At 44.9% G+C, this 25,351-nt stretch overlaps 1 protein-coding gene across 1 annotated transcript in view; it reads left to right on the forward strand.

Moving 5' to 3' along the window:
- PXDN (peroxidasin) overlaps window positions 1–25,351 on the forward strand; it is a 571,721-nt gene that overhangs the window by 384,995 nt on the left and 161,375 nt on the right. Inside the window, exon 13 of the mRNA XM_069606052.1 lies at window positions 19,896–20,008. Within this exon, the coding sequence (XP_069462153.1) occupies window positions 19,896–20,008 (113 nt within the window). The remainder of the gene's footprint in view (window positions 1–19,895; window positions 20,009–25,351) is intronic.

Raw genomic sequence — 25,351 nt, forward strand, 5'->3', positions numbered from 1 at the left:
TTATGTTAGCCTTTCTACAATTAATGGCTGGTGCCAGTGGTTTACTTTGTCCTACCATTGTGTGTTTTTACAGCGGACTGCAATTGCAGCTGCAGTATAGCACCCATGGGTGCCCATCTTGTCAAAATGGCCTCAGTCTTCTTTTTTCACCATTTCTTGTTGGAAAGGTCCTTCTTGAGATTTACTCTGCACACCAAACCAGATTTGGGCCCTTTGTTCATTTTGTCTTTGGTGGGGTTCAGCCCGCCTCTGGCTCCAGCGTGTCTGGTAGGGCAGGAAGCGAGGGAGGTGCCCGAAACTCCCTGTGCTTAGTCTCCTTGGTTACAGGAATGCACCCAAAGGTGATGGGCCAGCTGGCTGTCTTTGGAGGACAGCCACCCTTCTCTGTGAGTGACAGCTAGGCTGCGAATGAATGGGTGAAACCTGCATGAAAGGCGAGGTCTTTTATACAGAAGGCAGTCGACCACTGGATGAAGGAATCCAAAACAGAACTTGGAAGAGATGCTTGTTGCAACTCCTGGACCGTTGGTTTGCACAGTGAAGCCCTGCTGCAGTGCTGAAGCTCCAAATTTGCCTCGACTAGAGAAGCCCTGCAAAGGACGACTTCTCCCCTTGGGTTAGTGGGACCAATCGACCCCAAGACAAACTCATCTGGAAATCCTCTTGTTGCTGGCTGTACTTCCATTGCTGCTGCAGGAACCGAGTTCCAGGGAGAGGAACACCAGAATCGAGAGCATCGTCTTTAAGCCGGACCGGAGCTCCAGGAAGATCCTCCGGACTACCTCAAAGCAGGGCTGACCAAGCCTGAGCCACCTCAACAGAGTGCTGGACCCCAGAAGCAAGAAAAGTCTACAAGGTGTCCAGGAACCATGGTGGTGCTATTCGCGAGAAGCTGAAACCGTGAAGTGCCGCTGATCGGAAGTTTGCCCATTGCTGCCACTGACCTTCGAATCGTAGTGCAGGAGTCCCCAGACGTCCTCCCTCTTGTCCCCACGACTGAGGCCCAGGAGCAACAGGATCTGCCATACTACGACAGGAACAGAAGCCAGCTGGGACCAATTTCCTCAGACCTAAGTTACTGTGAACTAAGGGGTATGTACCTCTTGTTGTGTAGCTTGCTTGCTCTCAGTTGAGACTTGCATTTGCTGCCTTTTGCAGAGTTGCTTGCAGCTTTGCCCTCCACAAGCCTCCCAGCTTGTGGCCCAACAAGTGATTTAATTTTCTACAAAACTCTCTATAACATTGTGCAAGACTTTTTACTTACTTTCAGGAAGTGCCTCGGCTCTCCTAGGCTTTGCTGAAGTGACATTTGCTGTCCTGGCTCTCTGAAGACTCTTCTAACCCCTGACTTTGTTTTTTTAACTATTCCTCCAAAAAGTCATACATTCTTTACTTGTATAGCTGGTAAAGGATTCATCTGCATTGCATTGGGGGCAGGGGGGGGGGGGTTCAAAAGTGCTTACCTGTTTGAGAAACTTGTTAACCATTGTTTCATTCCCTAACCTTTTCCTTTTGACACCAAACTCAGTATTGCTCTAAATGTACCAGTGATATATCAATGTCCACAGTGTCCTAGTTATTGAAGTCACCTCAGGGTGTAGGAAGTGTGTCTGTGTGCCATTCCAAAAGGGTCTCTACTGATTTATTGAAACTGTGCGAGTATATTATTTAAGCAACATGCCCCGAGCATTAGCTGACTCGGCAATGCCCCCGCCACTAGGGGCATATTGCTATTAGTACCCCAGCCCGCAAGATCTGCAAGACCAGGGTACTAAAAGCTGTTTTTTTCTGTCCCGAAACGCTGCAGCGTTTCGGGACAGAAAATAAAAGACTGAGAAAATGGCCCCTCAGGAAGGGAAAACTGAGTCCGTTTTCCCTTTCCATGGCGGCCATCGGGAGCGGACGCGCTGCGAAGACTTCTGTTCCCAGCGTGTCCGCTCCTGAAAAAATAATGATAAGAAGGTAAGTGGGGTTGAAAGGGCGGGGGGAGGAAAAATGGGGGGAGAATGAAGAAAAAAAAAATGATGGCAGCCTCCAGCCGTGTGGAGGCTCGGAGCAGGGCTGGCCCTGCTTCGAGCCTCCTCATTGGCTGAGGGGCTGCCACGCCCCGCTGTGGACAAAGGCGTGGAATCCGAGGGATTCCCGGCCGGGTAATGCCCCAACGAGGGCCAATCAGAATGGTTCTTTCATTCTGATTCTCCCTCGCTGGGTACTAATGAAGTATATTTAAGTGTTACATATTTGCTCCCTTCTGAAGAAGGCTTACTGAACTGACTGTAAAATTAATCAATTATTGTTTAATCAAGAAACCTTGAGTGTAACTGTTATTTGGATACTTGTCACTGTGAAAACTCTATGTTGCAACTCTACACATTGATCACTCTTGAGATACGCCTGGCTGCTCAGTCACTCTACCAACTTGTGTAGGACAGATTTATACCAAAGGTTGGGTTAACTATTGCCAAGAGGACAAGGCTGGTGCAGTCTTCCACAGCATACTGCATAAATCTTGCCTAACAGCAAGTGTGCTGTTCACTTTGCTCCAAAATTGGTGGAAAACCTGGGGTGTTTTCACCAGGAAGATATCCTGTTAAAAGGTTTCAAAAGTTATTATAGAGATCAAATGGCCGAGAACTGGGTGGATGAGCCAGGAAGGAATCTGACAGTAACTTGCAATTATGAAAATGACCAACACAGGCATTTCTACAAGGAACAATCCTCTTTTGGCTTGTAATGATTGGCCAAAACCCTGCCAGGAATCCCAGCTTTTAGGGCAAGTTTCTAGGACCTTTGTCATATGCTGGAACTCTCGAGGTTACAATTCCTTTTCAAATAATTATCAAGTTGAATTGCTAAGAAAATATGACTGTGTTGTTGCAGGAGACATGGTTGACCCCCCTGCCTGGTGTTGGATGGGTTCTTGATAAATGTTAAAGCAGCTAAAGAAGGTGCCTGAGGGCGTCCTATGGGCAGCTTGGTGACTGCTATAGCGATCACAAAGGATCGCTTCCTTAGAAATTGGAGATGTGGGTCGGAAGCTGTCTTAGCAACCGAGATTATTTGTAGGAATATTTTTCTATACGCTTTAGTATTAAACATTTACTTCAACCCAGCTTGCACAGAAATAGACACACTAGTTGAAGATATTGATAACATCCTTTTAGGATGGCAGCTTCGAAGGGATTGTGTCCTCCGACGTATTCCTCATCTTAGATATATCCTTCCAGCTCTGCTGGCCTCGGAAAATTTTTTCTCCAGAGGGCGCTGCGCGTCGACGTCCCTCGAGTCGATGACCCTCGACAGCCGCCGTATCGACGCTCGACGTCATCCTGCCTATAAAGGCCGCGCGCAGCGTCTGTTGTTCAGTTCCGTTTTTCCACGCTACTCGGTGCCTCGGAATACCGTTGCTCAGTTCTTAGTAATATTTACTTCAAGTTATTCGAATCGTACTCGATGGCTTCCTCGTCGGAACCGACAACCCCTCGATCCGGCTTCAAAAAATGTCGAGATTGTGGGAAAAAGATGTCGTTGACCGATCCTCACAGAAATTGTGGTTCTTGGGAGCCGAACACCATTGTTCGGAGTGCGAGGACTGTATGTCCATGACAGCTAAGGCCCTGAAGGAGCGTAGGGGGAAGCTGGAGAAAGGTAAGACTTTTAAAGCTTCTTCTTCTTCGACGAAGTCGAGACATTCGTCTCCTCGTCACCATTCACGCTCCAGATCTCGGAGTGGGTCTCATCACTCCTCGAGATCGAAACACTCGAAGAGGAAACGTCGAAGATCCCCTTCTCCGTCTTCCTCTTCCTCTGTTTCGCCAAAAAGAATCCCTTGCCCCACGAAACTTAGTTCCCGGGCTGAATGGGAGGAATTCAGAAAAAACATGATGAGCGTCTTCGAGAAAGCGGCCTCGACCCCCTCGAAGACTGCCGAGAGCGATGCTCTGGTCGAAAGACCCAAAGGTCAAAAACGCCGCGAGTCGCAGTACCCGGCGAAAGAAACCTCTCGAGCGCGTCTCGAACCCTCGAGTAGGACTATGACCTCCAAACCTTCCTCGAAGGTTCCGTCGACGCCGTCGACGAAGGTTCCGTCGACGTCGAGGTCTTCGACGCCGTTGTCGAAGGGACCTTCGACACACAGGTCTGTCGACTCGACGCCGGCCTCGACACCGGCGTCGACGCCGAGAAAAGTCACGATGACCACACATCCAGTGACGATTCCCAGGCCCTCGACGTCGATGGCGTCGATATTGTCGAGTAAAATTCCAATTCTGTCGAGGTCCTCGAGGCCTCCACCTCCGTTTTCAATGCCACGCTCGAAGCCTTCGACATCGGCGTCGACGACATCGACGTTTTCGAGGCCAATAATGACAAGTTCAGCACCCTCTGCCTTGGAAATGGGATTTACTCCCTTTATTAATTCAGAACAATTGAGAACTATATCCTCAATTTTAGAAGAGGGTGATTTGTCAGAACAAGATGAGTTACAGGGACCTGTAACCCCAGTTAGAGAGGAATTTTCCTCTGAAGAGCGCAGATTAAAGGATCTTCATGATTCTTTACATGAGGCAAGTGGTTTAGACACTTCCCCTGAGGTGGATTTTGCTAAACCAGACCCGGGGGAGCATGCTGAAACCCCCTACAGAGCCTTAATGGCCAGAATTACAGAGTTCATGGGGTGGTCTGCACCTTCACAATCTTTCCAGCAAGATGACCTCACGGATATTCTTGACAAAGGCCCACAAGAGGATCCAGTGGTGCCCTTTCATAAAGCTCTTCAGAGAAAGATCATGACAAACTGGGAAACCCCAGATGTAATACCAGCAGTAAATAAAAAAACTGTATGCAAAGTACAGGGTATCTTCCACAGACCCAGAGTTCTTGTCTAAACATCCATCCCCAGAAAGTCTGGTGGTACAAGCAGCATCCTCTACCGACGTCAAGACGGCTTATTCTACTGTCCCACAGGACAGGGACGATAAAAAATATGATGCTATGGCTAAGAAAGTCTTTTCAGCATGTAGCATGGCGTTAAAGTCTGTTAATGCTACTTGCACCCTTGCTAGGTTCAGCCATACACTTTGGGAGTGTGCTTCTACAGCGGCTGACTGCATCCCGGAGGGAGAAGAAAGGGATGCGTTCCTGAATATTATACAGGACGGTAAAGACGCTATGTGGAATCCCTCCAGACGGGCATTGATTCGGCTGACAGTATCAGCAGAGCAATGGCGGCAAGTACATCAACCAGGCGGTTCGCTTGGTTGAGAAAGTCGGGTTTTGCCCCAGATGTGCAAGCCAGGCTCTTGAACATGCCATTTGATGGCTCTTCTTTGTTCGGGAAAAAGGCGGATGACAATTTAGAGAAACTGCAAACTTCAAAAGCAGCAGCAAAATCCCTAGGAGCTGCAATCCGTCAGACTCCTTTTCGTCCCACAGGAACCTCTGCGAGGGGCAAGTCCTTTCGCTTCTACTCCTCATTCGGAAGAGGTAGAGGACGACCGGCTCAAAGGGGTCAAAGAAGAACTACCCGAGGTGGACGGGGTAGATATTCTAAAGCCGCAGCAATAGCAGGTGCCTCTTTACCATCGGCATCTGCATCAGCCGCCCCAAAACCACTCTGAGGACTTCCCTCACAGGACACCTGTAGAAGGCAGGTTGACTCAACATCTGGCGGAATGGCAGGCTATCACGTCAGATGCTTGGGCATTGGAAACAGTTGCCCAAGGTTACTGCCTACCTTTCCTACGTATACCTCAGAGTCATCCACCGGGGATCAGCTCTCAGAAAGCTCCAGATCCGCTCCTCTTGCAGGAAATTATAGACCTGCTAGAGAAAGGTGCCATAGAACCGGTACCTGTAGCGGAGAGGAACAAGGGCTGGTACTCCCCTTACTTTCTCGTTCCAAAGAAAGACGGAGGACTGAGACCCATCTTGGACTTGCGAGAATTGAACAAATTCCTCAGGAAAGACAAATTCAAGATGGTCACTCTTTCTCAGATCCTCCAGGCCCTTCAGTTTCAGGACTGGTTGGTATCTCTGGACCTTCAGGACGCTTATTTCCATGTGCCTATCCATCTCAAACACAGGAAATACCTGAGGTTCGCAATTGGCAACTCTCACTATCAATTTCGAGTACTGCCTTTTGGGCTGACCTCCGCCCCGAGGGTCTTCACCAAGTTAATGTCGGTAGTGGCGGCAAGTCTAAGGAGGGAAGGGATTCACGTCTACCCCTACCTGGACGATTGGCTGATCAGGGCTGTTTCTCCGGAGCAAGCTCAGATCCAGCTAAATCACGTATGCTACTCCCTTCACAAGCTCGGCTTCTCCCTCAATTTAAAGAAGTCTCAAATGATACCATCGCAGAGACTCCAGTTCATAGGAGCGATCCTGGATACTTCCCTGGGAAAAGCCTCGCCACCAGAGGTGAGGGCTCAAGATATTCTACAGATGGTTACCAAGTTCCAACTTGCCCAACGTCTCCCAGCTTTTGACTTTTTGAGGTTGCTAGGCCTCATGGCATCCTGCATTTTCCTTGTGCCAGAGGCTCGCCTGAGAATGAGATCCCTCCAGTGGGCACTGAGGACTCAGTGGTCACAATTCTCAGGGAGAATGACAGATCTTCTTCAGGTTCCCGGCAGGGTGGCTCGAGACCTTCAGTGGTGGGCCTGTCAGGAGAACATTCTGAAAGGAGAACAGTTTTGGCAACCCTGGCCGGAGATAACAGTAGTCACGGATGCCTCACTCACGGGGTGGGGAGCCCACGCCAACGACTTGACCATCAGCGGTCGTTGGTCTCCATCGGAGTCCAGACTACACATCAACCTGTTAGAGCTGAGAGCCATCAAACTTGCGTTGAAGGCTTTCCTGCCAGTTGTACAAGGGAAGAACGTCCTGATAATGACGGACAACACGGTGGCCATGCATTACCTCAACAAAAGAGGAGGCGTAGGATCACTACCCCTGTGCAGAGAGGCGATGCAGCTCTGGTTTTGGGCAATCCAAGAAGGAATCTCTCTATCGGCAGTTCACCTAGCCGGAGAGAAGAACTTGACAGCGGACGCTCTGAGCAGGCAGAACACAGTCTCTCACAAGTGGGAGCTAGCTCAGGAAGTCCTTCAAGAGATCTTCGCCCTTTGGGGAACCCCTCAGGTAGATCTGTTCGCCACCAGCCTAAACAGGAAATGGGACCTGTTCTGCTCAAGGGAATTTCATCCGAGAGGAGCTCTGGGAGACGCGTTCATAGTGGACTGGGAGTTTCCGCTTCTGTACGCGTTCCCACCGGTCCCTGTCATTCCTCAAATGATCAGGAGGTTGAGAAGATTCCGGCGAACCATGATCCTAATTGCCCCGGATTGGGCCAGGAGAACGTGGTACCCGGACCTTCTAGACTTGTCCATCTGCCCTCCATTTCGACTTCCTCTCAGAGAGAACCTACTCTCACAGAAGGGAGGTCAGGTTCTCCATCCAGACATCAAAACCCTCAACCTTCACGCTTGGCTTCTGAACGGCTGAGGTACAAGGATTGGGACCTCCCTGATGATGTTATGGAGGTGTTGCTTTCGGCAAGGAGGCCAGCAACAAAGTCTTTATACCGCTGCCGTTGGAACAGATTTTGCAGCTGGTGTAGAGAACAGAATATCGACCCATTTTCATGTGGTACACCAATGGTTTTGTCCTTCCTACTATATTTGGCAAATTCAGGCCTTCAAGTTGGCACCATTAAGGGCTATCTCGCAGCACTATCTATCTTTAAGCGTACTGCGGAGGAACCATCCTATTTCAAATTACCCTTGGTAATACAGTTTCTAAAGGGGTTAACCAATGTTTATCCCCCAAGACCATTCCAAGTTCCCCTATGGGATTTAAACTTAGTATTAACTTTCCTGATGGGGACACCTTTCGAACCTCTCCATTCTTGTTCGTTAAGATTCCTTACCCTTAAGACTGTTTTATTAATAGCACTTACATCTGCTAGAAGGGTGAGCGAATTACAAGCTCTTTCTTGTAAACCCCCTCATACAATCTTTCACAAAGACAAAGTTGTCCTGCAAGTGAAGCCTAATTTCCTCCCAAAAGTAGTCTCTGAATTCCATATCTTTCAGAAGATTATCCTACCATCTTTCTATCCTCCTCCTCACCCGGGGAAAGAGGAAGAGAGGTTACACAGACTAGACCCTAGGAGGGTTTTAAGTTTTTACATTAGTAGACTAGCCAGGATAAGACAGGCAGACCAGCTGTTTGTAGGCTACGCAGGTCACAAGCTGGGGTTACCAATAACTAAGCGGACCATTTCCAGATGGATCATTCTAGCCATTCTGGAATGTTATAAACTGGCAGGGAAAGAGCCCCCTCAAAACCTTAGGGCTCATTCGACCAGAGGTATTGCAGCTTCATCGGCCCTCAAAAGAGGCGTGCCGATTAAAGACATATGTGCGGCCGCTACATGGTCATCTGTCCATACCTTTACACGTTTTTACAATCTGGATTCCTCCTCTAGTCAAGAGACTAGGTTTGGAAGGGCTGTACTGCATTCTATTCACCAATAGAAGACAGCGTGAAGTCAGTACTCCCTCCTCCGAATATAGAATACTGCTATGGGAGCCTATCTAAGATGAGGAATACGTCGGAGGACACAATCCCTTCGAAGAACAAGTTACTTCTTACCTTGTAACGTTCTTTCGACGGGATGTTCCTCCGACGTATTCCTCATCGACCCTCCCATCCATCCCCGCAGTTTTACTTCCCTTGTTGTTGCAGCTTACGCTCCTTCAGGGTGATTAGTCTAGTCCAAACAGTAATACTGTGGGCTACAAAACGGAACTGAGCAACGGACGCTGCGCGCGGCCTTTATAGGCAGGATGACGTCGAGCGTCGATACGGCGGCTGTCGAGGGTCATCGACTCGAGGGACGTCGACGCGCAGCGCCCTCTGGAGAAAAAATTTTCCGAGGCCAGCAGAGCTGGAAGGATATATCTAAGATGAGGAATACGTCGGAGGAACATCCCGTCGAAAGAACGTTACAAGGTAAGAAGTAACTTGTTCTTCTCTACCCACAGGGTCCGATTGTTGTAGGGGATGACTTTAATTGTGAAATAAATTGCGTGGAGGCAGAAATATCTTTATTTGATGAAGGAAAATCCTCTATTTTGGTCCTATCAAGTGGTGGTACCAAGAAAGAGGAGTTTGTATGGTAGAATGTGGTCCTCACTATTTGCCAGATGGGGTTTTCTGCAGACTAATATGCTATTTGATGGCAAATGGAGAGATGTGCAAACTTGTCAAAATTTGGTAGCAGCTTCTATGATTGATTATGCTTCTTAGGAATGTGGACCCAGTGAACGTGTGTACCTTGAAGATAGTTCCAACCAAACAGAGTGATCATGCATTACTCCATTTGGTTATAGATCTGGAGTACCCCAAGATAGTTGATAATGGGGGCCGAAAAATCTTGTTCTGGCAGGGAGGAAAACTAGGTTAGGGCAACTCAAGAAGAGCAGTAAAGCAAACCGATTGTGGTACTGGTGGGACACATTATCAAATGAGAGCAAAGATGCATGTACTCATCCAAATGAATTTCCGTTGGTTCTATGTATACTGGGTCAAGTACTGACAGAACAGATTAACTTTTCTCTGGGCTTCATCCCCGGGAATCGAAATAGGTATGATGGGCACATAAATGAGAAAAAGAAAGAATTGAAGCAGTGTATCAAGGCTCTGACAAGATGTTATCCAACATTAGACAGGTCTGAAATATCAAAGTGTATAAAATAGGCCTATCATAGGTGGCTAACATTCTATAGACTTGATTTATATATCAAGATACTTTTCAGGAACCTACTCACTAAAGACACTTGTGCAATATGGAGGGCCTGGGTGAAGCATCTGACCATTACATTTCAAGCTGGTTCGGGATATTTGAGGGGCTCAGAAGGAAATTGTCTTAAGACTGTTGGATGGAATGCTCAATTTGACCAAACTGATATCAAAAATGATCATTGGGAAACTAAACAATTCAAGAGCACACCGCCCGGATGGGGTCACAAATCGAATATATAAGGAACACCCTGGTCTCTGGTTGGATATTCTATTCAGACTTTTCTGCAACATTGCGGATGGTGTATCATGTCCTAGTTCTTGGCAGAAGGCTTTGATTGTTCCAATCTTCAAAAGAGGTGATAGAGATTTTCCAACTAGCTATCGCCCTGTGGCATTGATAGATTCCTCAGCAAAGATTTTTGCGAAATTGGTACTGAGGGATTTGACCAAGTGGGCAGAGTACAGAAGAATCCTCAGCCCACTGCAGACGGTTTTCCGTAAGGGGTTCAATCTTGTGCTGCCTTTGATAACATCAATATTGAAAACGTATGGCGGAAACTGATAATGTGGAACATCGACAGGGGCCTTCTGTGAATGATTCAACTGCTTTACTTTTGCAGCTCGATCAGGGTGAGATTGAATGGTCCGGGGGATTTGTCTAGCACCATCTCTATTTTTAATGGGGTGCGCAGGGGTGTGTCTTGGCCCCTACACTGTTCAATCTCTACCTGGCTGATCTGTGGGAGGAGAGTCCCATATGACTGCGTTTCACACCGGAATGGAGAGATTTAAGGGTTAAACTCATTGCATATGCTGATGACCTTGTTTTGTTAGACTATGCACAAGCAAGCCTGCAAAGAAACTTGAAGGGGGTGGAAGGTTATCTGGCACAAAACCAGCTCGTGATTAATCCCACAATCCTTTATTATGACTTTTATCAGTAAATCTAACATCGATTCCTTCACCTGGGGACTGAATAAGTTACTGCTTACAAGAGTCACAACTACAAGTTATCTGGGTTTTCTGGTCTCATCAGAACGTTCAGTCATCAACCAAAAAGAGAAAATGCTTGAGAAGGTCACATTGTGCATTTCACTCATGAAGGTTCTGAGGAGAAAGCTGTGTGCATTTTCCGTAGCACAGTTAATAGTTGTATAAACTGAGTATCAGCCATATTACTATATGGGTGTGAGCTGATTCCTTTCAAAAACAGAACATTCCTAGACACTCTGCAAGGGAAAATTTGGAGGGTGGTTCTGGGATTTCCTAGGTCAACTCCAATTAGCGTAATCCATTGGAATTAGGCATAACATCATGGAGGGCCCAGTATATGAAGCGCATCCTTGTTCTACTCTACAAAATAACATTGGCATAAGGGCCCTGTCTGGGCTTTTATATGCATGACTGCTTGATAAATGGGCCTAAGTCAGTACCCTTTTTCAGCAAATTTCATAAACGTTGTGTGACCTTTGAGAACATGACCATGGTAAAAATATTGGATGCAGACTATGTAAAGAGTAATACAATCCTGACATGGGATAAGTGCACAGATGGGGAGGACTTGGAAAGGCTAAAGTTGTTTAGAGGCACACAGATTCACTATGTATCTAGGTCCTAACTGAGAAATTTGCTCAAATTTCCCTCGCAAAAGTACAGGGCCTGGTACTTAAAATTCTGCTTAAATGTTTTAGAAGTTATTGGTCCAAAATTAGCCCTGCCTTGTTTGGGTGTCGCTTATGTAGAAGTCCGCAGTTGGAAACATTACTTAGTTTAGTTTTAAAATGCCCTACACTCACAAAAGAGAGGATTCTTTTTCTAGGTCCTTTTTTGCATTCTGCTGCATAATTCTCGATGTATCTTCTTTGGCACAGGCTTATGATGACCTCAAATCAGGCACTGATACTAGCAGTGGCTAAATTCTTAGAAAAGATCTTTATCGAGGTGAAGTTGATCTTACAACAGGGGGAGCTTGATTGGACAGCGATTTGGGACAAAGATTGCCATGGAGGGGGGCAAAATGTGATTGGTTGTGACCATTGACTTTTTGTTTGTTCTTTTATGAGAAATAATGTGATTTTTGTCGTAAATATGGCTAGGTTTTATATGTGATATAGTGTGTAAAGTTTCATGGTAAACTGGTAAACACTTGTAAAAAAGAATAACAAAAAAATATCTTTTCTGTAGACTAGGTGCCTGTATTTGGGATGAATGTTGTGGTTGACTTCCCCAACATTGAAAGTTAGAGAACTGCCTTTATTTTCAGATTTATTATTTTAAATAAAACCAAATATTCAGATTAAAAACAGCATGTTTCTTGTCCTAGATTGTGTAGTGGGACTGGGGATATTAGATCAGATATTTCTCTGTAAAATGTATAGATTATTACAAATGTATACATTTCATAGATGGAAGTCATTGCTTGCTGTGAAACCTATGTTTTGTGCTAAATAATGACCATTTTTGAACAATTAGATTGTAAAACCATGTAATTACCAGATGGACACTGGTTATTTTATTGATCACTATTGGAAGTTACTAACCGATGCCCTGATGATTGGTGAACAATCTATCAATTACCCTCTACCAAATAAGTCCATACGTTTCTTCCTGATTGGCCCAAACTCAAAACAAGGAACCTTTAATTCATATCCATAGCCACCTTAAAAATCTCTGCCTAATGCACACATTTCCAATTAGACTGTGCATAAATGACTAAATGCAAAAATGAAGCCGTTAACTTCCAAGCATGAACTGCCCTCTGTTGCCCCGAGGTGATCGGTATAGTCTGTGCCTCTGGTGTATTTCTTACAGGAGGACACAGATTCTATGTAGCTGTCCTGCAAACATGGCACACCCTCCCACTGAGTTATGATCCTGCAGCAACCACTGTGAGTCAGAAAAAAGGGCTTAAACAAGTTATGCATTCATCGTATTGCCTAATATCCTACATTATGTCTGGAAGGGCAACGGTTCAGTTTAAAACCTACTCATGGCATTATTGGCACTGCTGGTGTTGGAAGTTATGCAATTGGAGTCTGTGTGGAGACCAATGTGTCCTCGTGTCTCAATTCCTTTCTTTTGCATGCCACAGATGCCACTACAGGAACATGTCACTTGTGATTGATCAATGCAGTTGTTTGACACCTAGTGCCTCATTGATTTAGCCATGTATGACTTCAAGGGGCAGATGTCAGTCTTGGCTCTCATTGGCACTGGATTTTGTGCAAGGATGTCTCAAGAAACGGACACATTTGGCCTTGTTAAGTGATGCATCCTAAGCTTTCTGTGAGTGAGTTGTTAATACATTTGCTTTTCTTCATAAAGGTGAAAGGGGAAGCCACACTGTCCCCCATTATCCTTTCAAGCCACTGGTGCTGCAGCTCTAGATGTAGAGCCAGAAGTTGCTAAAAAGAAAAGTGCAACATGTCGCTACCCAGGAGTGCATCTCCTGCTCGGATTCATTTCTGTTTTGATTCTAATTGGTGGCACTATTGAGACCCATCACCAGGTTCTAGTTACTGCGACCTGGAAGAAATTGTCTATGTTCTAGTGAATATCCCGAAAGTATCACCCTCAAGAAATGACCAGATGGAATTTAAGGTGTCAACGCTGGTCATTTACCCATAGAATACACAGGTTCCTTTTGTTTCAGCCCCTGCTGCACCTCTGCTTGTTGTGCCAAGAGAATGTGGTTCAACACAGTTCTAAGAGATTATACTCTGGGCTATACTGAGCATGCCATGTTTGGCACCCAGATTGAGGTAGTCCCCAGTACAGATGATGGTGCTGTGTGCTGGAGACATTTCTCCTCTAGTGAAGTCCCAAGGCCAACAGGACTCTGTCTACTTTGTATAGGCTGTTTTTTCCAATGTAAACGGGTCCTGAATGGGATTAGGAGAATGGTTTGGATAAGACAGCTAAATAAGAATGAGCCATACCCTTCTTTAGAGAACACTTCCAGATTCTGGAGGATGGCAGTAGAAGGATCTTGTCGCCAGAGCTGCATTTACTAGGCATTTATGCAGGGCTTTCGGATGAGGTTTCATCCATTTAAAAATGTCATGCATAGGGCTGCTGAGTATTTTAGTTTCTCTGCCTAGTGGGTACCAGAATTGTTCAAACACTGACATCCTAGAGGCAGAAGCTAGCCAGACACCTTCATCACTCTTAGTGGATCTTTGTAGCAGCCTGTTTTTGCCTATAGGAAAGATGTCTATTGGTACTTAGTGTTCAATTCAAGAAGGTATCACAAGAGAACTGGCCTGCACGAGACCCCATAATTTCACTCCTTACCCAATAGAGCTTTTTTTATCAGGTATCCATTGCCTGAATAGTTTACCTCCCTACTAAAAGGCAATTCAACTGGATATGTGCTTTCCAAAGGAAGTCGCTCACTCATGGAGCCTGGATCTGCAATATGAGAGGGCACTGGATTGAAATACATGAAGCATTAGACACAGTAGATTCTAATACATTTCTCCTACACCCTGAAGTGACTTGAATAACCAGGATAGTATTGCTTTTATATATAACACCAGTATACATTCAGATTCTGAGTTTAAGAAAGGAAGGGTTAAGGAAAAAAAGAAAGGTTAGAACATACTTTCTTGTCAAGTGAGGGCAGTTGGAATCCTCCAATGAAATCTAGGTAAGCTTTTCCCAGCAGTAAAAGTGTCCAACCAATTACAACCTATAAAAGGACAAGCAAAGCCAAAGTCAATGGATTTAGAAGAGTGCCTTTAGGGAGCCAGGACAGCCAAAATCATTTGGAGAGCTCAGAAAATCACTGTAGGAATGCAAGCTGTTAAGCCTGTGTAAAAGGGGAGTTGACATTAACTCAGAAAGTTAAGCAAATGTAATTCTCAAGTGAGAAAGCACGACTTTAAGGCAACAAGTTGAGTACCCCCAAACCCAAACATTACCTCTAGTGAGAAGAAAAGGGTCCAGCTGGATTCTGTCTTGCTACAGCTAAGAAGACCCTGGTTCCTGAGCCTCAGTTGTGGTGACAAGAGGGAGGACATCTGGAGGGCTCCTGCTGCAGTACTCTGGAAGGTCGCCGGCAGCTACGGGCTCTTTTTGATTCAGGGGCACTTTGCGGTTTCAGCGCTTCGCAAACAGCACTGATGCAGATGGACTTTCCTTGCTCCCTCCGTCCTGGACTCTGGTGAGGGTACTCTGGATTGGGATTTCCTACTTCTGGAGTACCCTTAGGAGACTCCTGGAGATTTTGGCCAGATTTGTTCACAGGCAGATGTTGCACTCGGTTATGGACACTCGACCCCTGGCATTGGGTTTCTGCAGCAATGGAGAGGCACAGCGAGTCAGGGATTGTGCCAGAGTGGACTTCGTCTGTGGGTTAGTTGGTCCCACTAACCCAAGGGAAGAAGCCATCGCGTCCGGAGCTTCTCTGTCGATACGAAAAAGGTCAGCACAGCAGCAGGGCTTCACCTGTACTTCAAGGTCCAAGAGGTTGCAGTGAGCTTCTCTTCATGATTTCTGCTTCAGATGTTTCTTCCAGTGGTCAACTCTGCCTCTAGTCCCAAAATCCTCACCTTTTAAGCAAGGTTTCCCATTCATGCTCAGCCTAAGCTGTCAGTCACATAGCAGGTTGGCCCGCCAATCAGGACAGGTTTTGTTCAGGCACACCTAGAGACGAAGGACAGGGGAGTTTCGGGGCCCTCCCTCACTTCCTGCCCTTCTATACACGCTGGAGGCAGGGGCGGGCTTCAGGACTGAAGCCCGCCAAAGGCAAAATGAATAAAAGGCTCAAACCAGTCAACGCACGGAGTAAAAGCCAAGAAAGACCTCCCAAACAGAAAATGGCGAAAAAAGACGACCATGGCCATTTTGAGAAAATGGTCACCCATGGGTGCTGTACTGCAGTTGAGGGTTCAGCCTGTGGTAAAAAAGCGCACTGGTAGTAAATAGTAAACCACTGCCGCCAGCCATTTAAAGTAGTGAGTGTAACAAAAACAGTTCCATGAGAAAGTAGGATAAGCGGCTACTAGGTAACCCCCCCCAGCACTCCACATAAGATGGTGTGTGCTGGACCTACAACAAAAAAGGTAAGTATGATCCATTTCATCTTACTATTCTTGGGAACAGGAGTTCACCCAAGAAAAGGTATCTAAACCTTAAGAGAAATCCAAAGGATTTCCCAGTGACACTGCACTAAAGGTGTTGTGTCTCACTATACAAAATGCAGATAACTATGGAGTTTGCTAGACTCCAAAAACAGTGAAAACATAAAATCCAAATCAGGGAAAAACACATGAGGGAGTGAGAAAATTGTCCCACTCAGGAGTTAAAATGTAAAAGTCTGAAGTACAGCGAAAGAGCTGGGGGTCTCTACGTTGAAAGGAATTAGCACAGAAATGAAAATTCTCACTAACAGGCATTGAGAAGTGTGGATTAGGATACTTTGGTATGCCGTTTGATGGGGAGCATCTTTTCGGCTTTTGTGGGGTCATTGTGTTCACTAACAATTGCATATCAAAAGTCTTGACCTTCATGGCATTCTCTTATCCTCACCAATTTTTCCAGAAGTTCTGACTGCAACTGTTTCACTAGAAAAGGCATTTTCTTGTCCTGTTAAATGCTGAGACTCAGGCAGTGGGCCCTTCTCTGCTGGTTTTAGCTAGCCGTTGTTCTCATCTACACCAAAAACTCTAATGAGCTGGACACACATGCTACTATAGGAGCCGATTACTGCACATCATTGAGTTCTGAAGATCACTGTCCGGGCACCGCCCTCATCGTCTGTTCAATCATCGGGATTGTATCATAGTCCAAAAGGTTGTGGATCATTTTTCACAAAGATGCCATTGAGATGGTCTCGACGGCTGCAGCTTGGACAGGACTGGTATTCAAAGTACTTCCTCATTCCCAGTGTGGTGGGCCATGGCCTATTCAAACCCAATCTACGGTCTACTGGCTATGGCATATCTTTCACCTTTGCTTGCTGAACAACTTCCTTGAAAAGAGGCAACTCGGTATGAGCCTTTGATCACAATTCTACAACCCTTTTTGGATGCAGTTAGGGAAGCATCCCTAGACCTCTCAATACAAGTTTAGTTAGCTCTCTTTTGGGTATTCCCCAAAAATAATGAAAACAAAATGCTGAATGTGCGTTTAGTGCGCATTCAGCATGGACAAAAAACTTGAAGCCCATACATGAACAAGGGGAGCAGGAGTGTCCCCCACTGCCCTTGTTGGGCATTATGGGATTCGGGGGTTGCAGAGGTTGTCCATTACATGGAAAGCAGGGCACAATTGACAGATGAATGCAGTCAGCATTTTGATGAAACTAAGCTTTGCGCTTCACAGTATCATGCCGCGGTGTTGCTGGCTTTGGCATTTCAACGTAGAACCCTCTTTTGGTCTAACATTGGGCAAAGGGTCTTCATGAAGGGCCTTTTTGTGGTGTCTGCACACTGGAGGCCAGAGCCTGTTCATACCCTTCTGTAACTGAAGTATTGATAAAGGTCAAGTCTTGAATGTTGGTTTCTCACCGTCTAAGAAAGGCGTGTAAGGTTTTATTTCCCCAGACCAATCTGTGTCCCTTGAATCTGATTGACGTCTCCAGTACCCATGCCAGGAAGACTTTTCTGTGTATGGAGATGGTACGCAACCTCTCTCCTGCAGTGTCTGGCCCATCTGTCAGCTCGCTCAGTTTCTTTACCATTTGGCTCTCTGGCATGGATTCCAACATCTCAGTCCTGCAAGTTATGTGGTGACCTGGAGCATTGGATTGCATTACAAAACTGTTTACATTAAGATCTCGTATGATAAGCTGCTCCATTCAACATACTCTTGTCATAGGTGGAAAATACCTTGGTAACATGTCCGTCCCTTCCCTTACTTTATAAGCCTATCTGTCTGACATGTGTTAGTCATTGGACTAATCAAAAGTTCTTTACGTAAATGGTACATAACTGAGGGCCTTTCAGCTGGCCCTCCTTCCTTGTCTCCCTTCCAACCGGTGACACTATTTCCAGATCATGATGAACAACCCCACCACAATGTATTCGTAGCATCAGTGCCTCTGCTTGGAGGCCATATCAATAAATTTGCTTTCCAGCTCTGCAGAGTGGTGTGCGCTCCTGGTGGATCAGCTGAAGGGAATCCAGATGAACACAGTAAGCATAAAGGGGGCAACATCCCACTAGCAGAAGCTGTACCAACAGGTGATGAAAATAATTTTTGTGCCATTGTGTCTTCCTGTTGATCTAGTGGTTCCCCATCGAGAAATTCCAATACTCTGTGCCTAAGCTAGCTTCACCTCAGAGGGATGTGTTGGTTAGAGGGTGGTCTTTCAATCTTGTGTATTCCTCTATATGGTGTGTCTGATTACTCTAGTCTGAAGGCAGTGGAGAATGTATAGTGTGACCATGATCCTTGTGGCACTGAATTGGGCTGCATGGAAATTGTATTACAAGGCCATAGAACGGTTAGTTTGTTCCCTGTGGTTGATTAGCCTAAGTAGCAATGTTCTATTGCAGGCAGGAATCCTTCAACCAAACCCAACAAGCCTGCACTTTCACACCTGGCTAGTGAAAGGCTGAGGTCCCAGAATTGCCACCTCTATTTATGCATTCTTGATACGTATTGCTTTCTACTAACTTGATATATGGCTTCATGCTTGTAGATGGAATGCCTTTCCAGTTGGTGCTACTCTAAAGTTATCTACCAGTTTTACCCCACTGTGTGTTGAAACGTAGTCTTTTTAGCCAGCAATGCTATGAATTATAGATAGATTTAAGGGATATTTAGTCAATATTTCTGTACTTGAGCACCCCATGCAGTTTGATAAAGAATTTGTAAACTCCGTCCCACCAAAGCTTTTCATTGTCCCATCTTTTAAGTATGGTCTTCATGTTTCCGGTAGGGTTCTTTTCGAGCCTATGAATTCTTGTCCACAAAAGCACCTCACTGTGAAGATTAGCTCTCAGATGGCTATTACTTGAGCTCATTGTGTGAGGTTAAGGCGCTTTGTATTTTCCAAGGAAAAGTTCACTCTTACAGTGAAGGTCCTCCTTTTTTCCAAAAATGGTTCCTGAGATTAGTCTGTCGGAAAGAACTACTAAAGTATTTGCCTTGTCTGCATTCTTCTACAATGGAAGGTAGGATATGTCATCTTGATTCAAAATGATGACTCCGCTTTCCATTTTACAAGTACTGCATTGGCGACCTACTGTTTGTTGGTTTTGCTGGCCATCGGAAGGGCAAGACCATTACCACACTGAACAACTAGAGCTGGATAGCCATGTGTCTCAAACCTTGCCATATCCTGAGAAATGCCCATATTATTCTAAGGCTCCTTCTATGATGGGGAAGTACACCCTTGCTGCCCATCTGTCTGCCAGATCATCACCACTGCATACATTTGCCAAGCAGTGATACCTGGACGGGTTGGGGTTCAACAGATGCCTGCTTTGGATGGTTAGTCTTGTAGTGGTGTCACATCCGTTATTGGCCATCATCCTGTGATTTATTACTTTGAGTGTGTATCAGTAGATGATTCTGCAAAAGGAAAGTATCCATTAGAAGAACAAATTACTTCCCTTAATTAATTTCCTTTCTGGTGGACTTATTTATCCACATCACCCTTCTCCCTGCTCCTTACCTTACTGCAATATTGTGATTTCTCAAAACCTGTGTTCTATTTTCATGACAGTTCTACTGCACCTTGTTGAGCATAAGAAGTTTGGAGAAAGAGGTATGGGGTCATGTACCGCCCACATTTGTACTCGCTGCATCCCTTCTGATGGCATTGCCAAACTTGCTAGCATGATGCCATCCTAGTGCCCCCTGGTTGTTGTTTATATCCAGATGTAGCCTTTACCTGAAGCGATGTATAAAGAAATATTGGGGGGAAACTCGTATCCATCAGAATGAACATTACAGAAGGAAAACGTGTGTTCTAGTCTATGGTTCATGTGAATATAATCACTGTTCATATATTTGTGCTTGTATTTCTATAATGCTGCTCTGACCTTGGTTAACAATGAAACACAGTTTGCTTTTATATGCTTTTATTTTAAATTTAGTATAATAACCGATAAATGTTGCTAACGTTTCAGTTACCCCTGTATTTGCTAATTCACCGAGTGACATGACCGTGGATATTGGAAGGAATATTCAGATTCCTTGCAGTGCGCATGGCGAACCAGAGCCAGTAATAACGTGGAACAAGGTACCTATTTTCTTTGGAAACTTTAAGAAACTTTCATTGAACAACAATATCTTGGGATATTTTCAAGATAGTTGAGGTGCATATAATATTCATTGCAAGCAAATCTGCTCATTAAGCAATGTGGTTACTAATGTTGATGCCCTGCGTGTATTTGTAACATCCTCAGTATGTTTCTATATCGGAGGTGGGATACATTTTTGTATACATTTGTTGATCGGCATGATCTCTGCTATATATATGCTAATTACAAAACTTATCACCATTGTAGTTCCCTGTAGTATGCAGAATGTCATACATGTGAGCCACGTGACTTTCCTAGAATTAACTTGTTGCTGAAACTGGGGTTCAGCCCGGATACAAGAACTCACTGATCTATCTGATTCAATAACCATTGGAAAAGTTGAAGTCCCGACATTATTTATGTCCTCAATGTTAGGTATGATTTTCATAATTATGATAAATCTTCCTGACCTGTGTCAACCCCCGACCGTTTTGCTTGGACTTGGTAACTATTTTACCTTCTCCCTAGGTGAAGGGTAATGTTTTTCCCCCTCACCTAGTCTTTTACTCTTTTTACGTGTGACCTTTTTATGCCTCTACATAGTGTATAGTTGAAGTTCTAGTTTCTTATTGGGCTTAGGCTGGGTTGTCCCTTTGGGCTCCCCTGTTAATTTCTCTTTCATATACTATTCCCAAGTAGTAAAGAGGGATTTTCATCCCCTTTACATTTTGTATAAGTGAGCTAGCACATCCCACCTTCTTTGGAGTGCTGGGGGGGGGATACAATGTATCCCCTTTCTTGCTTATCTGGTAACATTTTGTTACAATTGCGAGTTTACATGAATGGCTGGTGGCAGCCGTTTTACCTTTGACTTTGTCTTTATTACTCGCAGTCTGGTAATTCAGGCTTGGTAATGCACAGAACGGCACCATTTTGCAAACATGGTGCGTTCCTGCTCCAGGGCGGGCGGCACAAACTGGTTGAGCAATGCCACTTTGAAACGAAATCCGGCTCTCTGGGCAAGAATATTAAACATCTTGGTTGATAATGTAATCATCCATAAAAAAATTCCCTGAATCTTAGAGAAATTCCATTATAATCCCCATTTATAAAAAGGGGGACCGCCTGTTAGCAGAGTATTATCGTCCGATCTCATTGATGGATGCTGACGGTAAAATGTTTGCAGGATTAATATTGGCTGAACTAGAGACATGTGCTGTGCCAAAAGGCATTATTCCGAAACAACAAACAGGCTTCAGAAGGAACCTGTTGACCTCACTGAATACTCTGGTCCTTAGCTGTATTAATATGGATTCTTTCGGAAAGGGTGGAACCCCTTTATTCAGAGCCTAGGTAGATCTCTCCCAGGCTTTTGATACTATCAACAGGAATCGATTATGGAGGAAATTAAAGAAGTGGGGCTTACCAGACCACTTATTATCCATTCTTATAGAGCTTCATCTGAGGTCTTCACTAAGAGTAAGGACATCTAGATCGGGCACTCTCTCCGATCCTATTCTTATTGAGAGAGGTTTTCATCAAGGATGCCTCATTGCCCCCTTTTGTCCGATTTATTTCAATGGCTGAGGGAGATTGGTTTGGTTGGACCTAAAATTGGTGATACTAAACTAAACTGGTTGGCTTATGCAGATGATATTGTCGTCCTCGATTATACCATAGTGGGACTACAGCGTTTATTAACAGCTTTGCCCGAATATGTATTAGATAATGACCTAAAAAGAAATCCTAAGAAATAAAATATATTTCTCTTTAAACATTCGAAAAGAAAATTGAAACCATTCAGTTGGTTCTTGGATAACTCGCCAGTACCAATCTCGTAGGAAGTCATCTATTTGGGCTCTCAAATTACAGCTTTTCCAACCAAATCTCATCTCCTCTCGACCCTTGATCTTAAAATCTTGAATTTTGGTTCTCAAATGAAGAAAATTAATTTACAATATTGTAAATTTTCAATTCTTCCTGTTTTGAGGTTCTATATTGGTAAAGTGGTACCGATCCTCTTGTTTGGACTAGAGTCCAATTGCCAAGCATTCGGGATTGCTTGGAAATGAGATATGGCAACAAAAAAACAGGGCCATTTTGGTAAAATAGTCACCCATGGGTGCTGTACTGCAGCTGAGAAATCAGCCTGCAGATACATTGCACAAAAGGTAGTAAAAGGAACCCACTGCCACCAGCCATTCAAGTTAGTGTAACAAAAAGTTACATGAGAAGTGGGATAAGGACTTACTTTGTAACCCCCCAGCACTCCATATAAGCTGGTGTGTGCTGGACCCACAAATGAAAAAAGTAAGTAAGATAAAAGTTATCCTACTATTCTTGGGAACTGTAGTTCATACAAGTAAATGTATTTAAACATTTAGAGGAGTCAAAGGGACTCCTCAGTGCACTGCACAAAGAGTGCTGTGCGTCACTGTATAAAAAGCCTATGGAGTTTACCAAACTCAATTAAAACATAAGGAACACAAAGTCTTAGAGGGAAAAGGCATGAGTGGGTGGAAAAAAGGTCCACTCACTTAAAAGGTTAAAATCAAAAAGGTCCCCGATTCCAGCAAAGGGCTGGACTCGTCCCCCCAAGTCTAAGGGATTGGGGGATTGAATCCATTCCTGGATGAATCTCTTGTTCCAGTCATTCATACTTCCGGGAGATACCATCAGCATTTTGATGATTACACCCTGACCTATGCTCAATGGTAAAATCAAACACTTGGAGGCTGATAGACCATCTGAGCAGTTTGGGATTTTCCCCCTTCATTTGCATTAACCGTCTCAAGGGTTGGTGATCTGTTTGAATTAGGAAAGTAGAACTATACAAATATTTTGTATTTATTTATTTGTAGTGCGCACCTTGCCCCGGGGCATCTGGGCGCATGTTTTGAAAGGCAGTTACAAGTTACAGCAACAGATAGATTTTACACATATTTACAAATAGTTAAGAACATTGCATAGAGAATAGCGGATCGGACCAAAGTATACAGTATAAACAGTCTATACACAGTGTACAGCCAGTTCGCAGATGAGAGGATTAACAGCTGTATGGATTATAGAGAGGTGGCCAGGGCATCCCGTTCATGTAGCCACAGTTTGGTTTTCGTTTTGAATGAATGGGTGTATGGAACATTTCTGAGAGCATTGGGTAGGGTGTTCCAGAGTTCAGCCGCAAGGACAGGGAGGCTCGAGCCTCTGGCTTTCTGTAGCTTGAAACTGGGAATAGTCAATGTGTGAGCCTGAGCAGATCTCAGGGGTCTGGTTGATGTATATTGTGTAAAGTGTTTTGATAAGTAGGCCGGGGATGCATTGTTCTGGGCCTTGTGAGTTAGAACGAGTGCTTGAGAGATATGCAATGAGTGATGGGTAGCCAATGCAAGTTGCGTCTAGTGTTGGAGATGTGAGAACGCCTGTGTACGTTGAGAGCTGCCCTTATGGCATTGTTCTGAGTGACCTGGAGTTTATCAAGGTATCACGGTTTCTTTGACTGGTCCCTAAGTAGAGGGCGTTGCAATAGTCTATTTTGGACATGCTGAGGGTTCTTGCGAGAATCAAGCAGTTGCCCGTTGTCAAAAAGGGGCGGGGCGCTGTGATCAGTTTACAGGTATAAGATGATGCCGAGACTACTGCATTGGTTTGCCTATTGAGGGACAGAGTGGAGTCTAGGTAGATTCCAAGTGTTTTAGTGACATTAGAGACTTTGATATCATTCCCGTCAATAATAAAGGATTTGTATTTGGGGTCAAGTTTAGTGAGTTTGGAGTGAGAGCCTAGAATGAGTAACTCCGTTTTTTCATCATTAAGGCAGAGCCCATGATCGGCCATCCAAGCCTGGATGACAGTGTAGACTGCATTGAATGCTTTGCCATCGGTTACATAGTCGCCAGTGATAGGGATAGTCAAGTATATCAAAGAGCGGTTTAAGATACACAAGATCCTTGTGGGACTCCGCACGGAACGTGTGCTGGATCAGCTGCGGCTAAGGAAGCGAAGACCCTCATGGTTCTGTTTGCCAGGAAGGAGCTGGTCCAGGATGTGGCTGCGTCCGAGAAGTGAGCAGCAATCTTGAGGTGGTGGCAGAGGATTTGATGATCGATCAAATCAAAGGCTGCTGAAAGATCAAGGAGGAGCAGGAGCGCCTGTTTGCCCTTGTCTTTCAGGTCCTCGATTTGGGTTTTCAAATCAATCAAGGCTGTCTCTGTGCCGTGTCTGGGACGGAAACCGGATTGTCTAAGCCGTAATAGATTGTTGGTTTCAAGGTAGTCCTCGATTTGCAGATAGGCCGCTCGGTCCAGAATTTTAAGTAGGTATGTCACCATGGTGATGGGCCTGTAGTTGGAGGGGTTACTGGGATCAAGATTAGGGTTTTTGGTTAAAGGGATGACCCACGCATCCTTGAGGTTGTCGGGTACAGTGCCCAATTTGAAGGAGGCATTAATGAATGAGGTAATGAATGGGGCAAGATCATGTGCGGCTTCCTTTATGACCGGTGCAGGGCAGGCGTTACCTTGGCAATTGGAAGGCTTGAGCTTCATGATATTTTCGACTTCCTTAATGGTAAGGGGTGTGAAGCTAAAAGGTTTGAAGGAGTGTTTAGGTGAGGGGGTTTTGTAAGACGGGGGTTACCCATTGAGTCAGAAAGGTAGCTTTTTTTGGTATTAATTTTGGCTTGGAGCAAGGCACTTTTGTCTAACAGTGCCTTTTGAATGTTGGAGCACCATTCATTGTCACGGGGGCACGTATCAAGAGGGACATCTGGAGACTCTAGTTCCTTGAGGATCTTGAAAAGTTCCTTGGTGTTTGATTGGGCTTGTATGATCCTTTTGTTGTACACGTCCTTTTTAGCAGCTAGGATGGCTTCTTTGTAGGTAATGGAGGCTGTGGTAAGGTTATTTTTGTTGACTGGAGAAGGTGCGTTTTTCCAATGGGCCTCAGCTTTTCTTTTTTCAAAAGAAAAAATGGCCTAAACTTCAACAAAGACCAAACAATGGCAAAACATTGACGTTATATTGTTGCCCACCTTGTTTCCTGGTCCTTCAGTTTTCCACTGAAAAAGCAAATAGGATGTTCCCTGCCTTGCACATCCAGTTGGCTCAAGACTGCCCTTATTCCTGTATTTGATGCATCTGTCTGTACAATTAATGTTTGGTTGTAATCCGGAGCTCTCAAGACTAGAGCTTTACAGGGGGCTTTTTTCAGCCCTTCGAATGCCTTGGAACACTCTTCATTCCATCTGACCTTATTTGGAAATTTAGGGTAAGAGGTGACATTCAGGGGAGAAGCTATGGTGCCACAGTTCTCAATAAGGTTTCGGCAGTACCCAGTGAGACCTA

Source organism: Ambystoma mexicanum, chromosome 4p (assembly GCF_040938575.1).
Source record: "Ambystoma mexicanum isolate Mex_15411 chromosome 4p, UKY_AmexF1_1, whole genome shotgun sequence".
In the NCBI taxonomy this organism is placed as follows: Eukaryota; Metazoa; Chordata; class Amphibia; order Caudata; family Ambystomatidae; genus Ambystoma; species Ambystoma mexicanum.